At 43.6% G+C, this 27,035-nt stretch overlaps 2 protein-coding genes across 16 annotated transcripts in view; both read right to left on the bottom strand.

The window, feature by feature from the left end:
* Window positions 1–1,448: 1,448 nt before the first annotated feature.
* On the bottom strand, window positions 1,449–17,887 carry LOC131131340 (zinc finger protein aebp2-like). Its single transcript, XM_078790327.1, has 9 exons — window positions 17,312–17,887; window positions 15,751–15,961; window positions 15,441–15,548; window positions 13,667–13,853; window positions 13,333–13,457; window positions 8,774–8,841; window positions 3,256–3,369; window positions 2,864–2,893; window positions 1,449–1,819 (listed from the first exon to the last, which is right to left on the bottom strand). Exons 1-9 carry the CDS (start codon window positions 17,782–17,784, stop codon window positions 1,813–1,815), a joined length of 1,323 nt encoding a protein of 440 aa, XP_078646453.1. The 5' UTR covers window positions 17,785–17,887; the 3' UTR covers window positions 1,449–1,812.
* Window positions 17,888–18,138: 251 nt separating this feature from the next.
* The window catches only part of LOC131131339 (pleckstrin homology domain-containing family A member 5-like), a 78,375-nt gene continuing 69,478 nt past the window's right edge, over window positions 18,139–27,035 (bottom strand). For 10 of the 15 annotated variants that reach the window (XM_078789435.1, XM_058075966.2, XM_078789626.1 and 7 more), the window contains 12 exons: window positions 26,659–26,808; window positions 26,472–26,573; window positions 26,247–26,399; window positions 24,854–25,000; window positions 24,334–24,448; window positions 23,719–23,834; window positions 22,319–22,534; window positions 22,078–22,233; window positions 21,840–21,973; window positions 20,637–20,776; window positions 19,021–19,123; window positions 18,725–18,869 (listed from right to left, as the gene is read on the bottom strand). In XM_078789435.1, coding sequence (XP_078645561.1) covers window positions 19,029–19,123; window positions 20,637–20,776; window positions 21,840–21,973; window positions 22,078–22,233; window positions 22,319–22,534; window positions 23,719–23,834; window positions 24,334–24,448; window positions 24,854–25,000; window positions 26,247–26,399; window positions 26,472–26,573; window positions 26,659–26,808 — 1,524 coding nt within the window. In that variant the 3' untranslated portion in view covers window positions 18,725–18,869; window positions 19,021–19,028. Of the gene's footprint in view, window positions 18,870–19,020; window positions 19,124–20,636; window positions 20,777–21,839; window positions 21,974–22,077; window positions 22,234–22,318; window positions 22,535–23,718; window positions 23,835–24,333; window positions 24,449–24,853; window positions 25,001–26,246; window positions 26,400–26,471; window positions 26,574–26,658; window positions 26,809–27,035 lie in introns of those variants that run through there. The other 5 variants (XM_078789767.1, XM_078789787.1, XM_078789602.1 and 2 more) reach the window with 3 other exon arrangements.

A 27,035-nucleotide genomic window follows, 5' to 3' on the forward strand; every position in this document is an offset into this window, starting at 1 on the left:
CAAAGCACTGAAAAAGTTTGTATATTTTTCTGTTTTTAATAAATGCGTTTTTTTTTTTGGTTTTTTTGGAAAACCTGATGCGGCCCAGCCTTGCCCAGACCCTAGCTCCAGTGGCCCCCAGGTAAATTGAGTTTGAGACCCCTGCTATAGACAGGCACTCAGGTGAGAATGAATACGTGTGAGAAAAATCTGTGAGCAATGACCGGTTTCCAACGTTTAGCAGGACTTTAGAAGTCCGAATGGAGTCAAACATACGCAAACACAGCTCGACTTGTTTGGTTTCACCATCAACTCCATAAGCCGACGTTTCAATAAAGTCCAATTGAGAGCAGCAAGTGGACAAGCACAACGCCACAGCAGACCTTTCCGTGAACTCCGCTTTCAGCCGAGGCCGACAGAGGCAGAGCCTGCTGGCCTAGTCATTAGCTTCCTCGCCGCGTGGTCCCAAAGCTTGTTTCAGCGAGCGGATGCCAAATAAGGCAGCCAACCCTGCCAATGTAAACACGAGGAACTCATTGAAACCACAACACAAGTGTTGCTTCTTTCTGGAACTTCTGCACTCCCATTTTCATCTGTAAAAACAACCTCGTGTATATTTGTCAACTTGTGTCACGTCCCTTGTTTTATTAGAAACACAAACACCCGCTGAAATGGTACAACGTACAGTAGGAAACAAAAGTAGCTTAAAAAGGCTTTGAAGTGCTTCCATGGCAGACAAGGAGGATTTACACAATGTACAAGCCGGGGGGGGGGGGCAGTTAGGAGTGGGGGTGCTTACCAGTCGACCATCCAGACGACCGTATGGCTCCTTTTTGACATCAGGGTTCCAAAAAAAAACCTTGTACGTTTCCACCAAACTTACCCGGATTACGATAAGGTAGAAAAAAATAGCAGTCATTAATGAGGAAGGAACCTACCATAAAACTTGCGGGCAAACTCGCGGGCCGCATTGATTTAACTAAATTGGCGGGGGGAGCCAGACTATATATTTTACACGTAAAATTACACTCTGTAAAAGTGTCATGCAATCTGCTATTATTAGTTATTATTTTATATTTAAATATTTTATATATTTATTTATTTGTGTAATTATTTTTATTATTTGTTTTGTTTGTATTATTTTTATTATTATATTTTTTATTATTATTTTCATTATTATTAATTATTATTATTATTATTATTATGTGCTTGTGTCCCTTTTTTCAGGAGCACTTTGTAAACAACAGACCACGTCAGATAACGAAATTACATCAAAAGGTTGGCTCTAGCCATGATGTCAGGTTGTATGTTGAGTTTAAATGAAGTACTTTGGGAAGATCGGGTGGACTTGGGCCGGATGTGGCCCCCAGGGCGTAGCTTGTCCACCCCTGGTTTAAATAGTAATACTGTATGGACTGGTTTCACACACACACAAACACACACACACACAAACACACACACAAGTGTCCGTAGCTTATCACAGTAATTCTATTGAAAACGCTCACATCCATCCACAATAACTTTGTTGTTATAAAAATAAGTTACAAATTTGCATATATGATTGACACAAAACAGTACAAAGTATCGTTTAGACAAGGTTGCACCAAACTGTTTTTTTTTCACTAGAAAGTATCAGAGTTTTCTCTTTTGTTTTGTGGTAAAAAAAAATCCAAGTTCCATTTTCTTGACGAAGAAAAAAAAAAAAAGTTCACGTTGTTTCCTGTGTGAAATATTCCCATAAAGTTGGTATCGTCACCACTTTGCTTGTCAGCAGAGACAATGACGAGTGTCCCATCCCAGTGAGAAAAAAAAAAAAAGTCCAGAGACGAGTCCTTACAGGCTGAGTGCACCCAAGTGTGAGAGAGAACGCAAGAGATGCTTTTAGTGACGTCAAAGTGAAAACTGTTATGGACATTAGAACACTTGCTAGGAAATACATATGTCCTTACACATGCGTTTCAAAGGCACTCATTGGTCAACTGTTGAAGTCATTGTGTATATAAAGTATATATATTGTTATTTATTTTGCCATGTATACCTTTGGGCCAAAGGACTTTCTTTACATGGTTTGGTGGCGCGACAAGGAGATCATTTTACACGCTCTCTCAGACGTGAGCGTGCAAAATGATACAGTAGAAACCCCGCTTTTCTGTTCAACATTTGCTCTAGAGCCCTCATCAAAAAGGTACACCTCGGAAATATACAAACATGTGCCAATATGAATGTCAAATGAAAAAGAGAAAGCCACTTCATTGGAGGATAAGCAGCATACAAAATGGGGGACGGCGTGGCAATGTTGCCTCTGTCCACCAGATGGAGCCAAATGACCCCGAGTCAAGAGGGAGGCTGATGTCATTGCAGCGCCCCAATGAATGTGTTGCTCAGATGGGAAAAACATACAAATGTTGGGTGTCTCACCGCAACAATGGTGTGTTCAAGGACCGCTAAAGAAAGTGGGAAATCTCAACGCTAAATACATTTTTGTTATGTATTGTCATATATTTGTAAATTATTACGACTTGGGGTGAGTTTTCTGTGTAAAAAGGCATATTTTTCTGATTTTAAAAAGCAACAAAAAGAACATTACTAAATATAAAAGGTATAGATATATCTATATATCCCCTCAACCCCAAAAACTGGGACATTTGTGAGGTCGTAAATGCTGAACTGCGAGGATCTACTGTAACGGGAATAATTATGAAGTCACAACTTCTCAGTTCATGTCATCAACTTTATGAGTTTTCAATGATAAACATTTTTTTTAATGTACCAGTTTGTGAAGCTGGTGATTGTAATGGTTTCATATATCACCTTACCTGACCCTTCCGTATGCCTAAAGAACTTCTAACTAATGATAAAGTATTACAGAGTGGGTGCAGCTTACCTCTGCTTCTGTCTCTTCTGTGGAAGTGCTCTGGAATGACAATTTTTTTAAGAAGTTTAACATAGGATCATACAGTAAATATAAATAAATGTGTGTTGTTGTGAATAATCCAATAATTTGACTCAAAATATTATTACAGAACAAAAGAAATATATTTTCAAACAATTCCCAAAACTCAAGCAGTTCATATTGATTGCCATATTGGTTTAATGATCCCACTGAGACGTTCACTGACACAGGCATGACCCACCTCCTTAGCGCCCTCTGGTGTTCCGGACCGCACACACGGCCCAAACCCTGCACGCTAACTCCCTGACTCTAAAATACGTCCAAGCTTCTTATCACATGGGAAACACGTGTTTATCCTCTTTCTATAATGTATAACGTCTCACCTGTATATGTTTGGGTCCAGCAGCATGGCGGTGTCCTGCGGCAACTGAGATAAGTGCACCACTTTCGTCTTCAGCTGAGATCGCTCTGTTTCATTCACCCACACGTCAGGCAGACTGTAAAAAAAAAAAAAAAAAAACACATCCAGAGAACATGTGGTCACCGGAATGAGCCGCATTGAGGAGGTCAAGAAAAGGAGGGATGATAACTGGGCCAACATGAGTGAGATGGCAGGGCTCTACATTAAATATAAAAATGACTTGCCCATGGGGAATCCTTAAGGTGAGAACTACTTGCCCGGATATGCTGATAATTCATCAGCAGTAATATTTAGAAGTTGTGCACCACAATGAAACATTATTGAATAGACACATTTGTGTACTAGTAAAGTGTTTTTAATCCAGAAAAAAAATGCTCAATGGTCAAACAATAATTTGTGAAGCAAAGGTGAGAAAAATCCACCGAGAAATGGAAGCGCTAGATTTTGTAGCTTGTGCAAACTCAGCACTTGGTATTGGATCTAATGGGCGGCGTTTCATTGGGACCACTTCAAATTGTCCCAGCAATGTGATTCACTCACCTGTGCCATCATTTGATTGGCTAATTCCGCTAATAAAATACTTGTTTAGGAGGCACTGGTTCACCACTTTTTGCTGGTTTCCTTCACAAGGTGTTGAAGAATTAGACCATGTTGGCAGGGACGCCATGATAGATGTTTTCCTAGTCAAACCATCGCTGATTGGTTGATCGCGAACAAATAAACGATTCTTATTGGTCTACTTCAAGATTTGCAAGGATTGCAAATTACCAGCGGAATTACGCAGTCCGTGTTTTACCAACACCCAACAAGAACCGCTTTAAAAAAAAAAATTCTTGGCAGTATGGCATGCCAAAGTGCACTTGTCCGACGGGAATATCACTGATTGGATTTACTTGCCCCAATTTTGTTTTAACTTGCCCCGGGCCATCGGTACTTCGTTATTGTCGAGCCCTGGATGGACAAAGAGACCCTCTGGTAGCAAAGCCAAATCACTGCAGAGTTTGCATACACCAGCCCGGAGAGGACAAAACCTCTGTATTCTACTTACAGTATGTGCATGCATTTAGCCGTGAAATCTAAATGATGCATTATGGGAGCAATTCCACATATGAGCCAAGTGTCGTCTTCAAGACTGAGATACAGGGCGGTGTCAAACACACACACACACACATATATATATATATATATATGATGTGCTGCAGTGCTCGGCTGCACCTTACTGTACCCACGTCAGCATGATCCCCTTAAAAGGACGGAGGGTGCGAGCACTCGCGTGGCAAGTCAGGTTGCAGAAGATGGAAACAAAGAGCTTAGCGAGTCGACCGTGCCTCTCCTCCCTCCTCAGCCACCCACCCCCTCGTCTCCACCCCCAGCATTCCCCTCGTCACTATGTGCGTCATCGCTGGAGCCCCCTGAGACAGACAGACAGACGCACACACACACACAAAGCCAAGCGGGCTGACACCCTGCCAAATGGCTTATTCACATGCTTAATCAGTCCGTTTGCTGAGATGGCGTGAAGGTAGTTCACATGCAGTGCATTCAAGCCGCTGGAGGAAAAAAAAAAATGGTAAAAAAAAAATGTATTAAGGGTTTGACCAAGGTCAGGAAAAGGACAGGAGACGTAAAGCACATATAAAATATGACCAATTATTTTATGGCTTCTGCATTTCTACAAGCCAGTCAAGCAACATCAAAGCATAAAAAAATATCTGCATTTACTATGACGCAAAGAAAGTAGATATCAATAACCAAATCTATGACCATGCATCATAATCTGACTCAAACGTAAGAAACTTCATCTGGTGTCTTTTTTTGCACTTTGTTACGGATTTGGAAAGAAACGTGTGCAATACGGAAAAAAGCAATTTCTATTCAAAAACAAGAAACACTTTCTCCACATATTATAATATTACAGCCATATTCCAAAATGAAATTCCTCCTCAACATTCAACATGATACATGCCATAATGACTGTAAGTTGGTTTTAATATTTGAGAAAAACTACCAGAAGCAATTTCAGTAGAAAATACTGAAGCTGAACTGAATCCATGTTGAAATATCCTATTCATGCGTTGAAGGAGGATCCAAACTCGCAACCATCAAGTGGTTGAGCCATGCTGAGCCATGCTACCACACTGAATGAGCTGAATGTTGCATGTCGTCCATCCGTTTTCTATGCCTTTAACGCCTTATTAGGAAGGGTATGCTGGAGCCTATCCCAGCTGACTTGTGGGAAGAGGCGGGGTCCACCCTGGACTGGTGGCCAGCCAATCACAGGGCACATATAGACAAACAACCATTCACACCTATGGACAATTTAGTCGTCAATTAAGTTAGCATAGGATAGCATTCACGGGGAGATGCCCAAGCGGAGACTCCAACCCAGGACTTCCTCATCTCCCGATGATGTGACCAACATGCTAACCACTAATCCACCGTGCGGCGTGTAGTTCTATGTGTGCGGCATTGTCATTTTTAGGAGGGGAGACATGATGACAAAGAGCTGCCCTTTAACGCAGCATTAATGTTGGGTTTAGTGTCCTTGTGCAAAGTATACTTCACAATGTTTTAAACATGCAGTAAACAGTCAACAGTGTTTTGAATGCTTTTGTTCAATTCTGGAGTCGCCCTAAAAGTGCCACTGTAACCAACACAATCACTCCATCCTGTGCACACTTGACACTAAACCAAATCAAGACAAAAGGGATGTCTTTTCTTTTCCAGGGGAGAATCTCATTTGTCTTTATTGGCGAGGCATAAATGCATATTGTGAGTGAGGTCTCTTTGGTGTGGGGGGGTGGGGGCTGCCATAGGGAAGCCCGTACTTCCAATCCGGACTGATGGCTGCCGCCAAGGCTAGCTGACAGGAGCAATAAGTTCAACACAAAGCCGCAGTGTAAATGAAATTGCAAGCATATTAAAAGGCTTTATTTGGAACTCGGCAGAATCCAAATGTCATTTGAAAAGACATCTCACTGCAAAGCAGAGAGAAGCAGGTCAGAGTCGAGTGCGGAACGGCATTTCGCACCAAACAATCATCTATGAAAAATAATTATGGTATTAAAGTATAAGCCGCTACCTTACTCTTCAACTTTGAACTCTGCGGTTTATAGAGTGGTGCAGCTAATTTATGGCTACGTCCTAATCTTGTGACATCAACATGGTGGCGCTTTTTTTTTTGGCAGAAGCTTCACGAGCTATCGGTGCACTGTCTCCCTCCTGCTGGACGTCATTATATATAACAACATAACAGTCTGACTCCCAGTGTCATCATCGCACAGCAACTTAACACTCAATATGTATAGCTCAGAAGCATACAAACATGCACTAATACAAGTCTTAAATGAAAAAAAAAATATCTACAATATGTTTTTCCCGTCCTGCTGCAATGAAGTCAGCATCCCTTTGGGTCTTCTGGCTCGCTCTGATGGACAACCACCATTTTTTATGCTTCTTGTCTTCCAATGAAATGCACCATGGGAAAACTTACAATTTTGTCCCTTCACCCCACCCCATTTTAAACTTGTTTTAGTACATGTTTGTATATACAATATTTCTGATGTATACCTTTTGAGTGTTAAGGTGATGTATGATGAATTTTTTGTTTGTAAATGTTCTGTTATATGTTATGTAATGTTCATGATGAAAGCTTCTACAATGTCATTTTATGTGTCGTTCAGTGTGTAGGGTATGTGTGGGGGTCAATGTTTTACTGCTCAGTAGGATGTCAGTGCTCACTGTGGTTGATAACCTTCAGTTACTTGTTAATCCAAACACAGTTAATGAGTTCCAGTCACAATGTGAAAGGCTAACACCAGCATTAATAACATGGCCGCCCACATTAGCTTGCTAAAAATGGCTTCGGTGGCTCAGGCATTTAGAAGCACTTGAGTCTGGCCTCGGCAGTGAAGGTCGTGACACTTGGTCGCCTATTATGTCGGCCATTCTTCTACCCACAGCTTACTACGACTACTACTACAAAAGTACTACCACCAACACATACTGACTCCATATTGCTCTGAAAGAAAGTGATGGAGATTGGAGGATGCTGTCAGAAGCTGTCAGCAGCAATCTGCTTCCTGATGCATCACCTGATCTTCTTAGTCCAGATCATCTTTCTTCTTCTCACATCAGTCATTGTGATCTTTCTGCTTGCTTCTACATTTTTCTACGGTTCACATCCTTCTGCTCCGTGGCAAAAGCTTTCATGGGAGCGCAGTAGAAAAGCAGCAGCCCAACTGAGCATCACAGTAGTCTGTGAAGCTTACTTGCAGGGACATGATCCCCGTTTGGAAGTACAGCACCGGACCTGCGTGGCCTTCGGCCCAATGGGTCAATGAGCTGGCACCAAGGTTCCCCTCCATTGAGCTGTGGCTGCTGTGTGAAACTAAGCTGGGAATACCAATGTTCATGACCTGCTAGGAATTTTAAGAGTACGGTTTTACCATTCCAAATCAAACCGTACATTTGAAGCCATACTTATACGTATTAGCATGGGTATTTGGTAAATAAAATGTAGTGGTGTGTTCCATTGCCATTGAATATGGCAAAGGATGCTTTTATTTTGAAGGAGGGAAGTTTTAAGGTTACGACGAGCTGGTTGCAAGAATAAATGTGCCTCTCGTCCTTATTTCACTCTGAACTTGCACGACATCAGCAGGCATGGTAAAATGCTTGTTGACCGGCACTAAAAAAAACAGCAGGGTGGAAAAAACACTCATACGGCCTCACACACACACACACACACACACACACACACACACACACACACACAACCCTAGCACTAGCATGCTCTGCCAAACTAGCTAGCTTCCGTTCACACTCCAAAATAGAGAGAAAGGGAGTTTCAAAGGCTTTTCGCCAACTTCCCCCACGTTTAGTTGGGGGAGGGGGGAGGGGGGGTTGGTGTTTGTGATGTCCGCCGTGAAAATGCTTCCCCACACAAATGTTCCTTCTCATCACAATGACAGCATTACATTCACATGATGTACATTTCCTCTAGATTCTGCGTTTCACGGTAGAAACTGTTTTTATTGGCCGATTCCGTGATTCCGCTAACCCGGGAATCATAGGGCCCTAGACGGGGTTGAGTTCTGTACTCGCACGCAAGCTCTCTTTTTATAGTTCCTACATGCACAATGCATTTCTAGGCGCATATGCGAGTGGAAAGCCGGCACTGTCCAGCCCCGAAAGCTCGATTTTCACACATTCACACATTTCTCCGAGCTCCCGCTCCATACCCACCACTCGTTAGTCTCCTTCGTTTCTGTCTGTATTTAGAGTGGAAATGTTTAGCGCCAGGAATGCACAAATTCCATTGGCAGAGCAGCAACTGGTCATTTCCTGATCCAAAAGCTGCGCCAGACAAGATAAAATTGCCCCAGCAAAATCATGGTCTTCATCCCAATATTGTTATTATCAGTGTATTGTGATGCTGTCACTGTAAATATTATGGTATATATTATTAGAGTACTCACATGTCTTCAGGCGTCCAGTGTAAAAGGACTTTCACTTTTCCCGATCCTTCTTTCCTCTTGGCGAGCACCTACACAGATACAAACGGACACAAAAACCATCAACTCTTTCCAGGTCATTTGCTCCGGTACAGGTATCATTTTGGTTTGGCTAATAATCGGTCATCTGCATCATCAATAACAAACGTGAACGAGACAGTTTAACCCATTACAGTTGATGGGAAATTTCAAAGCAAACTGTGGACCAAAATGACGCCTGCAGAAGTCCCACTGGTTCATTGAGACCCATCTTCAAAGGCAAGCCCCCTCATGGTCCTCACATGAATAATGAGGCTTCATATGCAAACATCTCAGCGAGTGATACACGGCTTGATCATTAACGCTAATAAGCAATGTGAGAGCGCTTAATAATGCACGCGCAAGCAATGTAGCCTAGTCCCTGTCGCGCTGCAAGGCATTTGAAGAAATTCTATTGAATGACTGATTCATTATCATTTTTTTCCATGTGAACTCGAATGCCAATTAAAACATTAAAGCTCTAATTGAAATGAATGAAAAGAAGCCAGCACAACAGATGGGGGTCACATAGTCGTCAGGATTCCCGGCCTCCATTGCCTCCTGGTTCTTGTGGAGAAACACGAACATGTAGATGGGGTGATACATGACTATCATATCATATGATACAGAATATCACAAAAGGGAGCCATTTTTATAATACAGTAAAGTCTCGTTATATCGATATTCTCGGGAGTCGGAAAAAATACCGATATAACCGGACTATCCATATATCCGATCCTGCGCCGAACTGCATTAAAAGTGGGCGGATCTTTGATATGGCATGTAATTTTCTCCTTGAGTTCATGGATTGCGTATCTGGCATGCTTTTGTACTACAATACATTTTGTACTACAGTAAATAAAAATAAACTTACGCTGTAGTGATTACCGGTTACCGGGACACATTTTTGGTATTGAAATCCTTAAGCAAAGATTGATTTAAGCTGCTTTTGTATCGATATAAGCAGACCAAACTGGCTGGCGGGAGATGAAAAGGGCATCGTAGTAACCGGATTATCATAATAACCGTGTATCGTACTAACGGAGCTAGTTATATCATAAAAGACTAGAAATTTGCCGGGAAATGAAAATAGTATCGTAATAAGTAGTTTTAACCGATATCGATATAACGAGACTTTACTGTAGTATGTCTTCAGTACAATACTTCATCCACAGACCCGAACAAATAGCCACAAACACCAACGAAGAAGCAGACGGTGAGCACCAAGTTTCGTTTCTGTAGTATTGCCCCTTCAGGAGATACCCTAAGATGGTTGCTGACACGTGAGATACTGCTACTGCATCCATTTTTCACTAGTCTGTGTTGTAGGTATACATCACTGGAATCATAAGCTGCATGATCATACGCGTCATCCCTACTTTAGCCATTTAATGCTTGCGAGAGAAACGTTTTTTTCTCGTTCTTTTCTTTGCATAACATCATTCCATCCATCCTGCTGTCTCAGTTTACAGTAAAACTAGCACGGAATTCACACAAATATTGTCGGTAGGAAGAGCGAGAGCTGGAAAAATAACCTGGAGTATCAGAAATAGCCACAGATATAACCTCACGCGTCAATGGGCTCTTTCATGTTGGGAAAAGTCTATTTTTGGGACGCTGAATGAGCTCACAAAAGTTCTTACGCACTTGCATATCTGAAATTATTTTTGTTACTCCAGAGACTGGCTGGGGCAGGGATGGAAAACTGCTTGGAGGAGAACATGGAGGACAAACAGAGGACAAAAAAAAAGCAAAAGACCTCCCCTCAAGGCGTGATTTTGAACTTGTCACTTTTCACCCCCGAAATGATTTTCTTGACTTTTCCCAAACATCTGGACAGAGAGTATTTCAGCTGCAGTGTTAAGGTTTACATTATGGGGGGGGGGGGGGGGGGTTGAGGCATATAACATAGTCTACCTTGTCGGGGACAGGAAGTGATGCTGCGGGTTCAGAGTTGAGTTTTAGCTTGTCCCGTGTTATTATGATTATGATTACTCTTATTATTGTGCCAGCAGCATGAAGTGATTCGTGACCGCCCGAGAGAGAGAGGGAGGAAAAGGGAGGCGGGGAGGTAGCGAAAAGGGGAGTCGGCGCTGTGAAAAGAACATCAGAGTGGCTCCAAAACAGGCATGAAAAGTGCAGAAGCGCAGCCAGGGGAGGGCAGGCCTGTTCTAACTGGGTGCCTGTCTTGTGTCAGGGGGTGAAGCGCGGAATGACGCAGATTGGCGCAATAACAAAAATATCCCATCATAAACATGGCCGACTTGCTCCAGCATGTCAGCGGGCTCACTGGCCAAACTCCACCGAACCCCCGCGGCTCTGCTCCGTCCCTGGCCTGCAGGAGTCCACTGGGGCCCGTGGTGCTCCTTCTCACCCACAACTCTCTAGGGCGAGGAAGGAGAACATATACTCAGCTAGATCTTCCGATTCCATGACCCGGACATTCACCTCAACCTCTTTCCCTGTCCTTTTTCTAAAAGCGTCCATCTTTATATTTGTTACTCTCCCACCGCTGGCGGTCTTCTTCCGTTCAAGCTTGTGACCAAAAGTCTCCAGCGCCTCTCGTGCTGTGTTGTCTGTTTACTTGCGCATACGGATTAGCGCCGCAGTCCGCTACCAATACATCCGAGCCGCCATGAATGGATTCGTGCATCGTAACTCCGCTCCAAATTCCCACATGCCACGCACACGTCATGTATTTACTCGACGGCCAAACACAAAAGGCGAAGTATTGGCTGCGGCAGTGGACCTCCAGAAGCGTGCAGCTCATGACGGCCATAGCGCTAAGACAACTCTCCCGTTATTTGGTAACAATTAGCCTTAACGGTGAAATACGTAAACCAGGGTGTACAAAATGTGCGGCCCGGGGGCCAATTACTGACCATAGCTTGTTGTTTTTATGGGCTTGTGGCAGGCTGGAATGGTCACACTAATTTGCACATGCATCACGGCCAACGATACGAAATAAATGACCTCATCTAAAATTCCAGTCAGTATTTTAATCACAACTACACGCATTACGTCACACTTTCATATCTGCCGATAGTGCGCAATGCAGTAAAACCATTGTTATGTGTACTTGTACATCTGCCATACAACAAAACAAAAAAAAATGAAGCTTTTCCGCTTCATATCTCCAGCTCCATTAGATGCGATGCTACATTACAAGATCAAAAGCACCTCAGGAGATGCTTGCCACTTTTCCCTTGGAGGGTAAACATGGATTTTACATCTCATGAACACGCTAATTGTTTCTGCAAGGTTAGCCAGCAGTGGCATGCAACAGCGACGTAGCACAATTAAAATGTATAATGAGATCAATTAACTGATTGAGGGGGAAAATAAACAATATGCTAAATAGCATTCATTCAAGGCGACCATTCAGCCTCATGGCGTCAATTTGTCATGGAATAGCAGTCACTGGAATGTGACTACATGCTGCACTGACCAGGTCGTTGTAGTATTGAAGAGGGCACAAGGTCACCGGGAAAGGTCGTGTGAAGGTCGGTGACCCCTGGTCTAGTGGAACAACAAGGACTAGCGCAGATGTTCACTCATTCATTTTCTACTGCTTATCTTCATGAGGGTCACGGGGGTGCTGGAGCCTATCCCAGCTGTCTTCCACACCCTGGACTGGTGGCCAGCCAATCACAGGGCACATATAGACAAACAACCATTCACACTCACATTCATACCTATGGACAATTTGGAGTGGCTAATTAACCTAGCATGTTTTTGGAATGTGGGAGGAAACCGGAGTACCCGGAGAAAAGCCACGCATGCACGGGGAGAACATGCAAACTCCACACAGAGATGGCCGAGGGTGGGATTGAACTCGGGTCTCCTAGCTGTGAGGTCTCCGCGCTCACCACTCGACCGCCGTGCAGCCCCGGCACAAATATAACCATCAAAATTTTACAGTTATACAGTAAAACTTGCCTATTTCTCGGGTGTCAAACTCAAGGCCTGGGGGCCAGATGCGGCCTGAGAAAGCCTGCAGAAGAATGTGTGTCAATGCAATTTTGACCCAAAAGAAAATTTGTAAACTAAGCCTTCAATAAATGAAATTTATAAATGAAATTGTGATGAAAAATGTATTTCCTATGCTTATATTTACAAGACTAATGAATAATAGAATGGTAGGGGTAGCATACACACCTATACGTACAATACAATTGTCTTTCTTGTGAGGTTTGATTCAGAGAACAACACCACCAAGCCTTCAGGCAAAAAAAAAGGTTCACTTAAAGTGCAGAGTTTAAAAATAAAAACAGCAGCTTGAATGAATATGTTTCCAAAAGTGAAACTCTCACGCCCCCTGATGGCCAAAAATAAAAGTGCATAGATGGAAACGCAGCCTAATAAAAAGTCCTTTCCTTTTCGCCCCCAAGGTAGATATTTATAAAGTACATAAATACACGTGTGGCTTCATCCTTCCTGTTTTAGCTGATTGGTTTGGAGTTTTCAACAGGATGAGGACCACCGGCTGAAGGCGAGAGACTCACCGTGCTGTTAAAGACCACGCTGTGGCCGTTGCCCACGCTTTCGATGTGAGTAGCGAGGTTGAGACAGATGGCTCGGTGACGGATGGCGTCCATGGTTTGGGCATCAAAGAAGTCATGGGGCCTCGCTGGTGAGGTGGACAGACAGTGGGGGTCAAACATCGAAACAAAACGAGCATCATTCTCGGTCGGTTGGCGACATGACGATGACGGCCGCTCAAAATGTTGCCGGACACGGCTAAATTGTTTCTATGGTTTAACGATGATCTCCCATATCGATGATTTGGTCCACCCGAGTGAAGCCATGTTTGTGTCGTGTGTATTTTGGTTTACGTACGTAGGGAGCACCTGCGTTTGTTTTTGAGTTTCTTCCTCTTGTTGAGGCCCGCCTTGGAGGGGGACTCCTCCTTGAGTTTGGCCTGGCTGGCCATTTTAGACGAGCTCTGTTGGCTGAAGTGACTGGGAACGTGGCGAGCCAGCCCTCCCTGTGAAGCGAAACTTGCGTTGCAGCCGCCAACCACACACTGCGGCACAGAGCAAGACAAGGTTGTGGGTATTTACTGCAGCCTGGCAGACAAAACACAGGTAAACACATGCCGCCCTGTGCTTCAAAACGTCAGTCATGATTGATGAATGATGTTTAGGGAGCGTGGATGAAGCACGTATGGACTCAAATGGATGCAAACCACAATTTTAATCCCCCCCATTTATTGCGGTTACTTGTTCCGGACGCAACCTTGTTCAATTAACTTTCATGAAGTTGTATTACTTACTTGTGCATCACTTATATAAGCGGAATATTTCATAATTAGAGCGTAGAAAACCTTCTAAATACATTTTAACACTGTTAGAGTCACCTAGAAAGGGAATAGCACCCCTATAGTCAAAGTTTTACTCATATGTAAATGGAATTCCTGTATATACCTGTATTCCATACATAAATAGAATAAAATAGAATAAATGTATTCCATATATAAATACAAAACCTGTTTACAACCTTCTAAATACATTTTAACACTATTAGAGCCACCAAGAAAGCAAATAACACCCCTATAGTCAAAGTTAGACTCATTATTTCTTACTTGTTTACAAATGGAATACTTCCATAATTTGAGCATGGAAAAAACATGTTTACAATCTTCTAAATACATTTTAACACTATTAGAGCCACTTGGAAAGGGAATAGCACCCCTATAGGTAAAGTTGTACTCATATATAAATGGAATTATTTCATAATTAGAGCATAGAAAACCTGTTTACGACCGTCTAAATACATTCTAACACTATTAGAGCCACCTACAAAAGGAATAGCACCCCTATAGTCAAAGTTAGACCCATATTATTTCTTACTTGTTTATAAATGGAATACTTTCATAATTTGAGCATAGAAAGCCTGTTTACGACCTTCTAAATACATTCTAACACTATTAGAACCCCCTAGAAAGGGAATAGCACCCCTATAGTCAAAGTTTTACTCATATATAAATGGAATACTTTCATAATTACAGCATAGAAAACCTGTTTACGACCTTCTAAATAAATTTGTTTAATCAGCAGTGGAACATAGCTAAGTTTCAGGAAAATACCAGTTCCCGACTAAAACGGAGAAAACCAGCTTTTTGTGGAAAAAGATAAATTTCAAGCATAACTTTCAATTGGACGTAAATATCTTGCTGTTGTGACAGCTACTACAGCTAAACAATAAAAAATAAAAACAACACATAAAAGGGTTGTTTGACATGTAAATAACAAATATTACAGTATGAAGTATTTAGAGTGTTTACATTTGGAACTAAACTGTGTGTGTTTTTGTTCCCACTTTTGTTCCACTTCCTGCTTGTGTGTTTCTACCTGCCAATGAATTAGCCAACTCACTTCTGCCCCCTTGTGGCCATGACATCCATTACTGTGCAGTTGCATGTCTTTGACTAAAAATGATAAAATACGTTAAAATACGCCTTTGGGGTGGGGTGTTTGTGTTTATAAAAAGCTATGGCTAGGTGATTGGTATCGAATGAGTTCATTAATATATTCTTGAAGCACAGTTGGAACCGAGGCGTGGAGAAGACGGAGCGTACGGGATGGAATAATGTTGAGTGTTGAAGGATCACCTTAAAGGGTTTATCTCCACTGTGGGTCAGCATGTGTCTCTGGAGCCAACTCTGACTGGTTGAGGGAGTATTGTAGACCTTGCAACCTTTCCAAAGACACACAAACACCTGAAAGACGGAGACAAGGGTTGGCGGACATCGTGTTGGATGGTGGATTCAAATCAAATCAAATGTGAAAGTTCATGATGACTTGGTGGAACGTCTCCATTCATGTAGCGGATTCACGACATGATTCCCTGTGGGTTAAAATGACTTTGACAGAACACATGGGTGGTTTGAAGTTGCACGTCCAATGTCGAAATCTACTGACCCCGCCTCTTTGTCCATCCACATGGACGCCCCGGATATGCTCGGCAAGATCAGGACTGGAGTTGAAGTACTGCAGACAAAGGTCCCAGCAACAAGAGTAAGCCACTGTCTTAGCAGCAGAGGAACCGGCACTGCTCTGACCGTTCATCATAGCCGGGGTGGAGCGGCCGCTGGACACCGTGCTCTCCATCTCCATCAGGGTGCTGCTGATGCTACCGAGGGAGCCAGAGATGCGGGGAAAGCGAAGGATTAGGCGTCAGTTTACTACAAGTCTTAAGCGTCCCACAATAGTGGAGTTATCCCTCATTTATCACTGTTCCTGACCGTGATAAGTGAATTTACTCGAAGAACGATTCTTTCTTAAAATATTTTTATTGTTGGAGCACAGAAAACATCAGGGGGGTCACTAGGTTCTGAGGACGGGGGGGGGGCTTAGCCCCCTGGAGATGCAAAGGATACGAATGAATGTAGTACATTCAAAAAAATTAAAAAAATTAAAAACAAGAACCCATTATTACTATCATCATTATTCTTCTACTGATTCTTACTACTACTAGTAGCCCTATTATATTAAATGTCAGATATTTTTTTTGTAAAAAAATAAATAAATAAAAAATATCAAATTATTTAGGGGGTCTTAAGAACATTTTAGGGGGACTGAAGCCCCATTTGTTTTTACGTTTTCCATTCTTTAATGATCAGCAGTGGAACATAGCTAAGTTTAAGGAAAATATCAGTTCCTGACTAAAACGGAGAAAACCAGCTTTTTGTGGAAAAAGATACATTTCAAGCATAACTTTCACTTGGATGCAAATATCTTGCTGTTGTGACAGCTACTACAGCTAAACAATAAAAACAACACATAACAGGGTTGTTTTACATGTAAATAAATATTACAGTATGAAGTATTTCGAGTGCACTACTAGCAGTAGCAGTAGTAGGCTAGTATTAGTATTATTACTGGCTTGCTTATTAGTATGCTTTAGCCCTATTATATAAAATGTGTCAGATTTTTTTGTAAAAAAACAAACAAAAAAATCAATAAAAAAATATCAAATTATTTAGAGAACATTTTAGGGAGTCTGAAGCCCCCCTAAAATAGGCCCAATGACACCACTGTAAAACAAGTTTACCACCTTCTAATAAATAAATAAATAAGGCTCATGATTGTTTGTTGGTGTAAATGTGTTCAAGCAGGGGAGCAGAGTAGCGGGTGGACAGGAAGTGACATTGACGGTTCAGGGTTGAGTTTTAGCTTTGCGCGGGTTAAAGGTGCAACAACCGCCTGTGTGAGGGATTATTGTGCCTGTTGTGAGAGATCATTCAGTAAAAGCTGTTTGTTGGGGTCATCAGGTCTGGTGCTTGTGTGTCTGACACCTAGTGTAGAATACTACACAGTCTCTGAATGAATGCCTTGTAACCTATTTGGATACTACATTGACACAATACCAACGATTCCATTAAAATAAACTGATATTTGATACTGCATACATTTGTTTCCAGTTAGAGTGGGCGTATTAGAGTGGACGATTTGCGGACACCCCCGGTTCCAAACTTCTTACCTGTCTTCGGAGTCCATACGGCTGAGCGGTTCGCCGTCCGACGAGGAGATCTCCAGGCTGGGTCGCCTCTTCTCCCCCAGCTCCCCATCGCCGCTGTTCACTTTGTCGTCTTCGCAACTCGCTTTGCTCTTGTCGCAGTTCATACCCGAATATCGGCTCTCCTCCCCGGGCTCTTCTTTAGCTCCTTTCGGCTTGTCAGCGTTATCTTCCCCGGAGTTCTGCTGCGGGTCTGACGGAGGGATCTCAGTGTCTTGGGCAGCGGGTGTCACCTCCAGAGCCGGCGCCTTGCTAGCGGCCTGCTCCGCCGCCTCACCGGCCTCCGCCATTTTCGGCTCCGCGGAGACGTCTGTTTCCTCCGTTTCCGCGTGTATTCGGCCGTCGAGCTCGGCGTCGTTCTCGACCGAAGCACCGCTCGCGACACCCACCGAAGGACTGGACTCGGTGGCGGGTGCCGCCATTTCAGTGGCAGACATACCGCGCCGACACTTTCGCTATGCAAATTAGACAGTCAAGGGCGTCAGTGAAAGGGGCGGAGTGTCGCACAAGGTGCCCTGTGATTGGACATCGGCGGCAGTGGGCGGAACGTTGACTTGCCATTTAAACGCACCACGTGTTACTGTCACGTCCCACTATTTCGTGACACTTCCTGTATGTATGTATAACAAGGTTGTTGTTAGCTACGTGACCAGCAGAGGGCGCAATTTCATTATATTGAAGTCGGTTGCCGCTGCTGAGGCACCATGCTTGTTTTAATTGGTTTATTACTTACTCTTTGAGATACCTTAATGACTTCTTCAGTTGTAAAATTAATTCAAGATAACGAGGCATAAAGACCAAAAACATTTATTTATCGTGATATAAAACAGATGGGATTATAACATTGGTAAATTAAATTTAGTATGTAACCACAGGTTGGATACATGCTCCCATCCTGCCGTAGCAAGAACGTTATATACATAGTCAGCCTCTTAATTACACTTTGTACACAGACAAAAATGCAAGCCGGATTCAGCAACTCTTCCAGTATTGCTTTTAACATGTGCTTACATCGTTCTCCAGCCTAGGCCTACAAAACTATTATAAAATAGAGCCAAACATACACGTTGCATCTCTCAATTTAAATATATCTCTGAACACAAACAAAGCCAAGAGTGGCTCAAGCCATAACATTCAACGCGAGTGTCATCATTTGAAATGATTCCCAACATCTTCATCTGCAGGAGCCTGCCGAGCAACAAATGTTTCCACATGAAATGGTTAAATGTTAAAATAAAGACATCAATCAACTAAAAGCTCAAACAGGCTGTTAAATGATATAAATAATTTAAAATGAAGGTAATGAAAGGTGAAAAAATAAGAATAAAACCAGTGTGGGGGGGGGGGGGGGGCGGGTCAATGAGAAGGACACGCTGGTAGCAACCTAAACGGTGCTTCAAATGTCACAGTGATCACACACAAGTCGGGTTACGACCTTGGGAGACAAGGTGGCCATGTCCTTGGGTCTGTCCCCGCTCTTATTTCCTTCATGTGTAGGTTTTGACTGATGCCAGAGCTTGCGCTGAGGAGAGAAAGATTCCAAATGAGGGCAAAGGACACAAAGCGTAGACGCAGGAGGATGTAAAGCCATCATGGTCCAGCGTTCATGGTCTAGTCTTAAAGAGAAAGGCATCACATGCAACAAACACGTTGATGATGATGAAAGCCCTTACTGGTGCTACTACACACACATGAAGTGAGACCCGTCAGCGAGCAGAGGGGGGGTGTTAGGAGGCGGCGAAAGGGGTGGGGAGGATGACGACGACGGGCTTTTCACTGCAAACAAAACAGAGCAGCAAGTTGAACACAACAAAAAAAGGCACAGCAACAACAACACACATCATGTTGGTGGATGGATGGATGGATGGATGGATGGATGGAAGGATGGACGTCTTCGGGTGAGATATTAGATTGGAAGCACTGAATGACGTCATTGGACGTGGGGCATCATGGACATGGACATTACTCAATATAACAGTTTGACTCACGGTGTCGTTTTAAAAACAACATTAAACTCATCACACAGCAACCTAACAATCAAAAGGTACAGAAGAAATATAATTGCATTCAACATTACGAGTTTATATAATAAACAGCAGCTACTTCATCATCGACGCATAATCCGTTATAATCAAGAGCCCAGAGGGAGGCTGACGTCATTGCAGCACCCCAATGAATACGTTGTTCAGACACAACAGACTATGGGAAAACTTTTTAAAAAATTGTTGTCATTACAAAATCATACTGGTTCATGTATACGTATTTGTCAGGCACACCCTTTGAGTGTTAAGTTGCCGTGTGATGAATCTAGTGTTGTTAGTTAAGTGTTCTTAGTAAGCTGATAGTTACAGTTGGCCCTTTGCCATGAACACTTCCAGCACGCCGACGTGGGCTTCCTTTCCCCACTTTGACTACAGCAGCGTAAGCGTCTAACCGGTGACTGATGGTGCGGTTACAGCGAGAGCATCTGTTTAGTTTCTAATCTGCATCCCTTGCTGATTCGAAATCTCTTGTTTTGGCATCTGCTGCCATGACCGCTCATCAGCCGTGGATCGGACGCCAGCTCTGAGCACGGCGGTTGGTCATGGCGACGCAGACGCTTTCAAGTCGGCAGCTGTGACGTCATGGAGAAAGGGAGCCACGGTCGTGCTCCGAGGGCGGCGAGTGCTCGTTCAAGTCCAGGCAGCGTATCCGAACGGCAGAGCAGCTATTCTGAATCAATGACTAACTAAACTAAAGTTTAGTCCCACTTGTTTGGGAGACACAGCAAGTTCACGCAGATTTCAGAAGTCCTCATTGAAATACACCCACTGGACACTTTATTAGGTACATCTGCACATCCACAAGAATTAAAACCCAATTGACTAGTTCCTTTATTCCTGTCGCTGTCTTTGATGTTGACCCTTTTTTAGTTGTAAAAAATAGGCGGACATCAGTACAGGTGGTCTACAGGTTGCGGGTTACGATGCAATTACGTCTCCATCGAGCATCTTGTTTACGAAGCGAAATGAGGTTTTGAATGAATTTACGGGAGCGCGGCTGCGACACGGAGCGTAGTAAACGTCTTTTTAAACTAAACTGTAACGCTAAAAGTCAACTATAAATGCACTTTCACGCCACTAAAGTGTACGGTGAGTGTACTCTTGAGAGTTAGGTATGGATTCCTACTGCTAGCTTGTTAATACAACAGGATAGAGAAGTAAGGGAAGTAAGCGAAGGAATCTCGGCGTTGTTCTAAAATATCCAGGACGTACCGTATATAAAATGCTGCGGCTCTATTCTTTCTTACCTGCAACCAGCTTGCTGCGTTTGGAGGCTTCTGCTGCGAGCTCGTAGGAGATGTTAATGATCTTCTCTTTCTCCTGGAGGCTGACGTCCTCTTCCGTCTCCACGGGGCTTAAAGCTACGTTGGGGATCACATTCTGCATGCTGCGGGACGGGGGGGTACACAGAGTGGAATGGATTCAATCTACAACTATTACAAAACTGAGCTTTTTCAGTGACATCTAGGGATGTGTGTTGGCAAGAATCTGGCGCTACGATATGATATATCACGATATTATCATGATACTGTTAACAAGGCAATATTGTTTTTGTTTTAACTGAATGACACCAGCAATATGCACTTATGCATTATACGTCAGCAATATGCATAAACACATTTTTATTCCATTAGAACAGCATGTTATGCTGTATCACAACCTTTCCTCTGTAAAAACTTAAAGTGTATAGTTTATTTGGATAAATAAAGCTTTAACATCCAGCTTTAAATAAAAAAAAAAAACATAAAAAACAAATAAATTAAATGAAATTAAAAAATTAAAAAAATGCATAGTATCCAGTCCCTGACTTATCCACCATCAGAAGAGTATTTTTGTGGAACAAAGTAACTAACATCAGTAAAAAGTCCTTTCAGGATGCTTGAAATAAGCATTATTTAACAAAATAGTGATATCAATTTGAAAAACAAAAATACCTGCAATATCACAGAACTACTTGTGTAGTATACAAAAAGACCTTGGCATTGCTTGCTAGCGGCCTCAGAGGTCCTCATGGTGTCTCGCTAAGATTTGTCGTGTTTCCCGAATACTTTATGACACATTTTCCAAACGGCATGGGTTTTGTCCATTTCTGCACTTTATGTAGTGCTACTTTGTGTAGAAATCCAAAATGTGTCCACACAGGGGCCGCTGTTATGTGCTGGCATTCGGCCATGTTGAACTGTGTTTATGTGTGAGGACGTTTCACTCGTGAAGCTCGTTCAACGTCCTTGCCTAATTGATGCTGCCACCTAACGATCGGAGGTCTAAAAATGCCTAAAAATATCCATATCATACAATATCGATACAGTATCGTGGAACAAAGTATTGTGATATATCGCCAAAATGATATTTTCTTACAGCCGTAGTGATATCGGCCGATACCGATGGGTCATCGATGGATGGGAGCGCCCCAGTACATACGTAGGACGTGAGTGCAGTGACGTGGTTACCTGTTTTTGGCGATGAGAGCTTTGATGCGGTCGACTTTTCTCTGCTTGTCAGCTTCCTGCTCGGGGCTCAGCGCCTCCTCGGGGTCGGACTCCACATAACGTTCGGGTATCAGCACTTTGTCAGGCACAGACAGCTGAAAGCGGAGAGAGAGCGCGGCGTTCATTTTGCCCGTCAAGAACCTCTCACGCACGCCGCCGTGAAGGTTGAACGCCCGGTGTGGGAATGACTCAGCCGTACTTCTCGGTCCACATTAAAGGAGTTGGAGGCTTCTTTGAGGCGCGCTATCTCCTCAGCGGGTGTCTCCTGCTCCCTCACCACCTCCTGCTGCCTGAGCGAGGCCTCCAACTCCAGAATGTCGGTGCTCATCACCTCATCCCGGCGCCTCTGTTGGGACTGCGGCAAGATATTCACAAAAAGCATCAACAACAGTCCGAGATTGTTTCCACGTCAAAGTGGGAATAGCATCCGTCTTCCGCACCTGCATATTGCGGAAGTGGTTTTCTTTCGTGAAGGAATTGCTACGAGACAGCGCATTCTCCTCGCTGCTACCACGGACCCGGAGATCTTTCTTCTTCTCCTTCAGGGCACCCTGCTGGTGGCGGCGAATCCTCTCCAGCTGCTCCTCCACGCTCATCCTGGGCCGCCCGCTCTCCAGAGCGCACAGCTGATGCTCCACGGCGCTGTGTGGACGCTCCTGGGGGGCCACACGGGACAACCGTAAGGATCACACATGATCGCGCTTCAGGTGTCTTCAACGTTGACTCGTGCACGCCAGAACGAGAGCTCGGGAGGCAACCTGAATGAAAGGCTGCTGTGCAGCGGCACGCTTCTCTTGGCACACACGCAGGCGCACTCAGACGCGGGCATTTAATGCCCGAGCATGCGAGGCTGACGTTGACTCCACGCACGGCGCCACGCTAGAGGGAGCTGCTAAGTCTGGACTCAGTCCAGCGCTGGAGGACGCTACAGCTACTGTCCAGATTGTTGGAGGGGCCGGTACCCACGGGGCCCGAACTGAACTCTGAGAGCCTCTTAGCGCCTCTTAGCGCTGCAGGCTACGCAGTTAAGTGGAACAAAAGCAGTACATGCGTGCAACAGACACTTCGTGGCTTCATGGACTTTCATTCATATTGAATTCTCCACTTCATTGGTGTTAAACATAGACGAGTGCAAACCGAGTGAAAAGGCCACGCCCTGCAGCGGGGCCCACTAATAACACACTTGCTGTGTTTGATCGTGTGCGTGGGGGGGAGCTGGATGAACCAAGCTTCTTATTCATTTTATAATGAGCCGTTTTGGGGAGGACTGGTCACACCCGGGACATGTGGTGAGTGGAGTCCTTGCCGCACACGAGCTTGAAACCTTTGGCTTGGAGGACCACAACAAACAGTTAGGAGGGCTATTACAAAACAGCAAGTGGTCGGCGGAGTCCCCACGGGAGGAAAATCTACTATATATTGCTTTTTTTGCACGTCACGCTGCGGAGGAGCAGTCATCACATCGATGCTAGATAAATTTAAATGTTTTGCACATGGTTGAATATTTATTCCTTTTAAAGTTGATAACGGCGTTTAAATGTGTTTTTAAGAAAGCTGAATCCTACTGTGTTCAATGTTTACATTTCAATAAATATTTGTTTAAACTTGAGACCTGGAATATTTGTTATCATGGTCAGTTTTTCATGTAAATTGAGGGATCAAAAGCAGTATCGGCCACAAATATCGACCCGAGCTAAATCGGCCATCGGCTGAGAGTGATGGAAGAAAATCGGTATCGGCCCCAAAAAAACCATACCGGTCGATCCCTAGTATAAAATACGGTAAGTAACAGGAAACTCTGCAGACTAATATCACTGTGTGACTAACTTTAGTGACTTACCGTTCTGGAGTCAGGCTTTTTACTCTTCCTTAAGGTAACATAGGACGCGATGGAGGATGATTCAGGCACTGGGGATCTGGTTCTGGGTGGAACTATGCCTACCGGGTAGGATATACCTGGTGGAGAAAGTCCAAACATCCACATTCAGAACTCCAGCAATGATGCACAAAAATGCATGAAAATTGTCTGATCGCTAATGCTAATGCTACATCTAATTTCCACTGCTGCCTGCTGTGTAACCTCCTGTTGAGGAAGTGTGCATGTGGGTTTCCCGGCATGCCTTGCGGGTTATACATTTGCATAAAATAGTACAGTACACTTCCATTGTGTGTTGCATTGTTCTTTTTGGTGGCACATTATGAGTGAAGTAAGCAGTTGAGTTGGTAAGCTTTTGTGCAGACGGGTTTCCCCCCCCCCATAAATAAAAACAGATTTGATCAAAAACATGCAAATATGTAGCAGATTAAATTAAATTATTCACAGATTAAAGATGACATCTAATTATTTAATCTTCAGTGTACAAGTACAGCTTGGACCAAAAAGCCAAGACCACCTGGTTTAGGAGCTAACCACCGAGAAAGAGAGACAGAAGAGTGTGGTCTACAGTGGCTGCACCTTTGTTAGCAGGGTGGTCAGCAGGTTGTTCGGATCTGTCCTCTCCGTTGCTCTCGTCCACTTCGGCCACTGTGGTGAGCTCCGGTTCGCTCTTGTACAGTCGGTAGTCGGGCCCCTGCCAATCAATGATAAACAGCTGCTTTACTTTTTAAAGTAAAGGGGGAAATATGGCTTTTCATCCCAGAGAATGACTTCAGAGACAACTAAAATCATGGACGATGATCCGGCATGATCCGGCAACCCGGCATGGTTGACAACCAAGGGTAAGACAAGCTGTCGACATCACAAGAAAAAAGCTTGCAACACCCAGACAAGCATGTCTACCAGGTCAAACCATCCTGGTGGTGAAGTTTTAACCGAATGATGACTGGAAAAACAAAAATATGGAAAAATGAGATCAAATAAAAGGGATGCAATCCAACTAAAAGACGTAGCCGTCAAAATAAAGTAAAGTAAAAAAAAATCTCCACAACAGGAAGTGACGCAGCTGCAGGCAAGGTCATCAGGTGGACAAGCTTACGCCGTGTGTGCCATTCCTCTGATTAGCCTTCCTCTCCTCGGTTCTTTGGAGGGATGCTGAGCGAACGCCAGCATGGGAGGGCAAAGTGGGGGGGTGGGGCTCGTAGGCCTGGGGTAAAGGCGGCCGTGGGGGTACCACGTCGTCGTCCTGGGGATAAAACAAGGCGTGACAGGAAAGGACGCAAGGTGACACAGCGGTCTGGCCAAGCTCCAACTGGTCCACGGTGAGACCTCCACAGTGGGCTGGGGGATTGTGAAGATCGTAAACAGGTTTTCTAATGCCCTAACGACAAAAATATTACAATACTCCATATTATAAATACTGAATCGATCCCAGCCATTTTCGACTGTTTCAGGAAAATATCAGCTCCCAACTAAAACATTTTGACACTCTTATCAAATGCACTTCTGCCATATTATAAATACTCTAGTCACAACATTTTCGACTGTTGTGACTGATTTATCAAGGCATGGATATATAAAATATGGAACCTACCAAAATGGAACCTACCAAAAAAGAAAGATTAGACTCTTGTCTTTCACTAGAAAAAAAATATTTTTTCTACCTTTTTCTGTTCTTTAGTAATCAGCAGTAGAAGATGGGTAAGTTTCAGGAAAATATCAGCTCCCAACTAAAACATTTTGACACTCTTATCAAATGCACTTCTGCCATATTATAAATACTCAATCAATCCCAGCCATTTTCGACTGTTGTGACTGATTTATCAAGGCATGGATATATAAATATGGAACCTACCAAAAAAGAAAGATTAGACTCTTGTCTTTCACTAGAAAAAAAAAATATTTTTTCTACCTTTTTATGTTTTTTAGTAATCAGCAGTTTCAGGAAAATATCAGCTCCCAACTAAAACATTTTGACACTCTTATCAAATGCACTTCTGCCACCTTGTGGTTGTTTTTATGGTTTGAACCTGCTCTAAACGTGACATCATTAGGGTGCAGTTGCGTCATCACCTCTTTGTGCGTATAGATAAACTTTTAGGATTGGGCGTTCGGGTTTATAAAAACTTATAAATAGGTTTTTGATATTGAATGAGTTAATATTGAATCCTACTTTGTGGAAACTCGGGTTACCTGGAAACAATTAACCACAACAAATGAGGGAAGACTGTACAATTACGATTAATAATCGTATATAATTATCATGATTAATAATGAGTATTTGTATAATTACAGAAGCAGGCTGTTTTTTTCGAGTTTTTGAATGAGAGGATTCGTCCAAACTGTTGAGTGGTACCGTATAAGATATGCTAAACCTTATCAATATTTAAACTTTTTTTTGTGTAGCATATTCCCTAGGAGCCACAAACGGCCCCCGGACCACACTTTGGACACCCCTGCCGTACAGTGCTCCTGTCGTGGCGGCGCTTCACCTCAGTTCTCTGCTTGCCGAAGTTGGGCCCGTACAAGCCCATGCTGGCATCCGCCTGTCTCTGCTCTTTGTGCTTATTGAGGGCCTCCATCACATCCTGGATCCGCCACAGCTCCTTCTGAATGTGGACGTGCTGCTGGCTGGGGGGGTCCGTCTGTGAGAAGCAAAAGCAGGTGACAGGAGGTTTGAAATGACGCTGGGAGGCCAAGCGATGACATATTCGCACCTGTGTACTTCTCAGCGCTTCAAGCTGCTCCAACAAGTTGCTCTTCGCCACGTTCATCGCTCCTTCTAGTTGATCATAGTCCATCCACGACCGCTCCAACTCCTGATGTGGGAAAAACACTTGAACTTTTTCCAGACGGGAAAAAAAAGCAACTTTGAAAGATTTAGGATTGTATTTATGGGCTTACAGCTGTGACCCGGGATAGCTCTCTGCAGGTGCTGAGCAAGCCGCTCTGCAGTAAGTCTCTCTGCTGGATGACGCTCTGCATGGAAGCCGGGTCGTCTGAGCCCAGCTCCAGCTCCTGGCTGGCCGACAGCAGCGCCGTCTCCAGCGTGTGCTGCAGGGACGCACGACTTGTCAGTTCCACCATCAGTGCAGAAGCAGATTCATTAATAAACCGTGCTGGTTCATATAGGACCCCTGTAGGGGTGTTAGATCATGTCTAGAGGGCTCTAACACATTTGGAAGGTGGTAAAAGGTTTTCTATAGACTAATAAAATGCAATTTTATGGCTTAAACCTGCACCGAACATGAGCTATTCTATTGTGTAGTTGCGTCAACACC

The sequence above is a fragment of the Doryrhamphus excisus genome, linkage group LG1 (assembly GCF_037039965.1).
Source record: "Doryrhamphus excisus strain RoL-2023G ecotype Guam linkage group LG1, RoL_Dexc_Guam_v1.1, whole genome shotgun sequence".
Classification (NCBI taxonomy): domain Eukaryota; kingdom Metazoa; phylum Chordata; class Actinopteri; order Syngnathiformes; family Syngnathidae; genus Doryrhamphus; species Doryrhamphus excisus.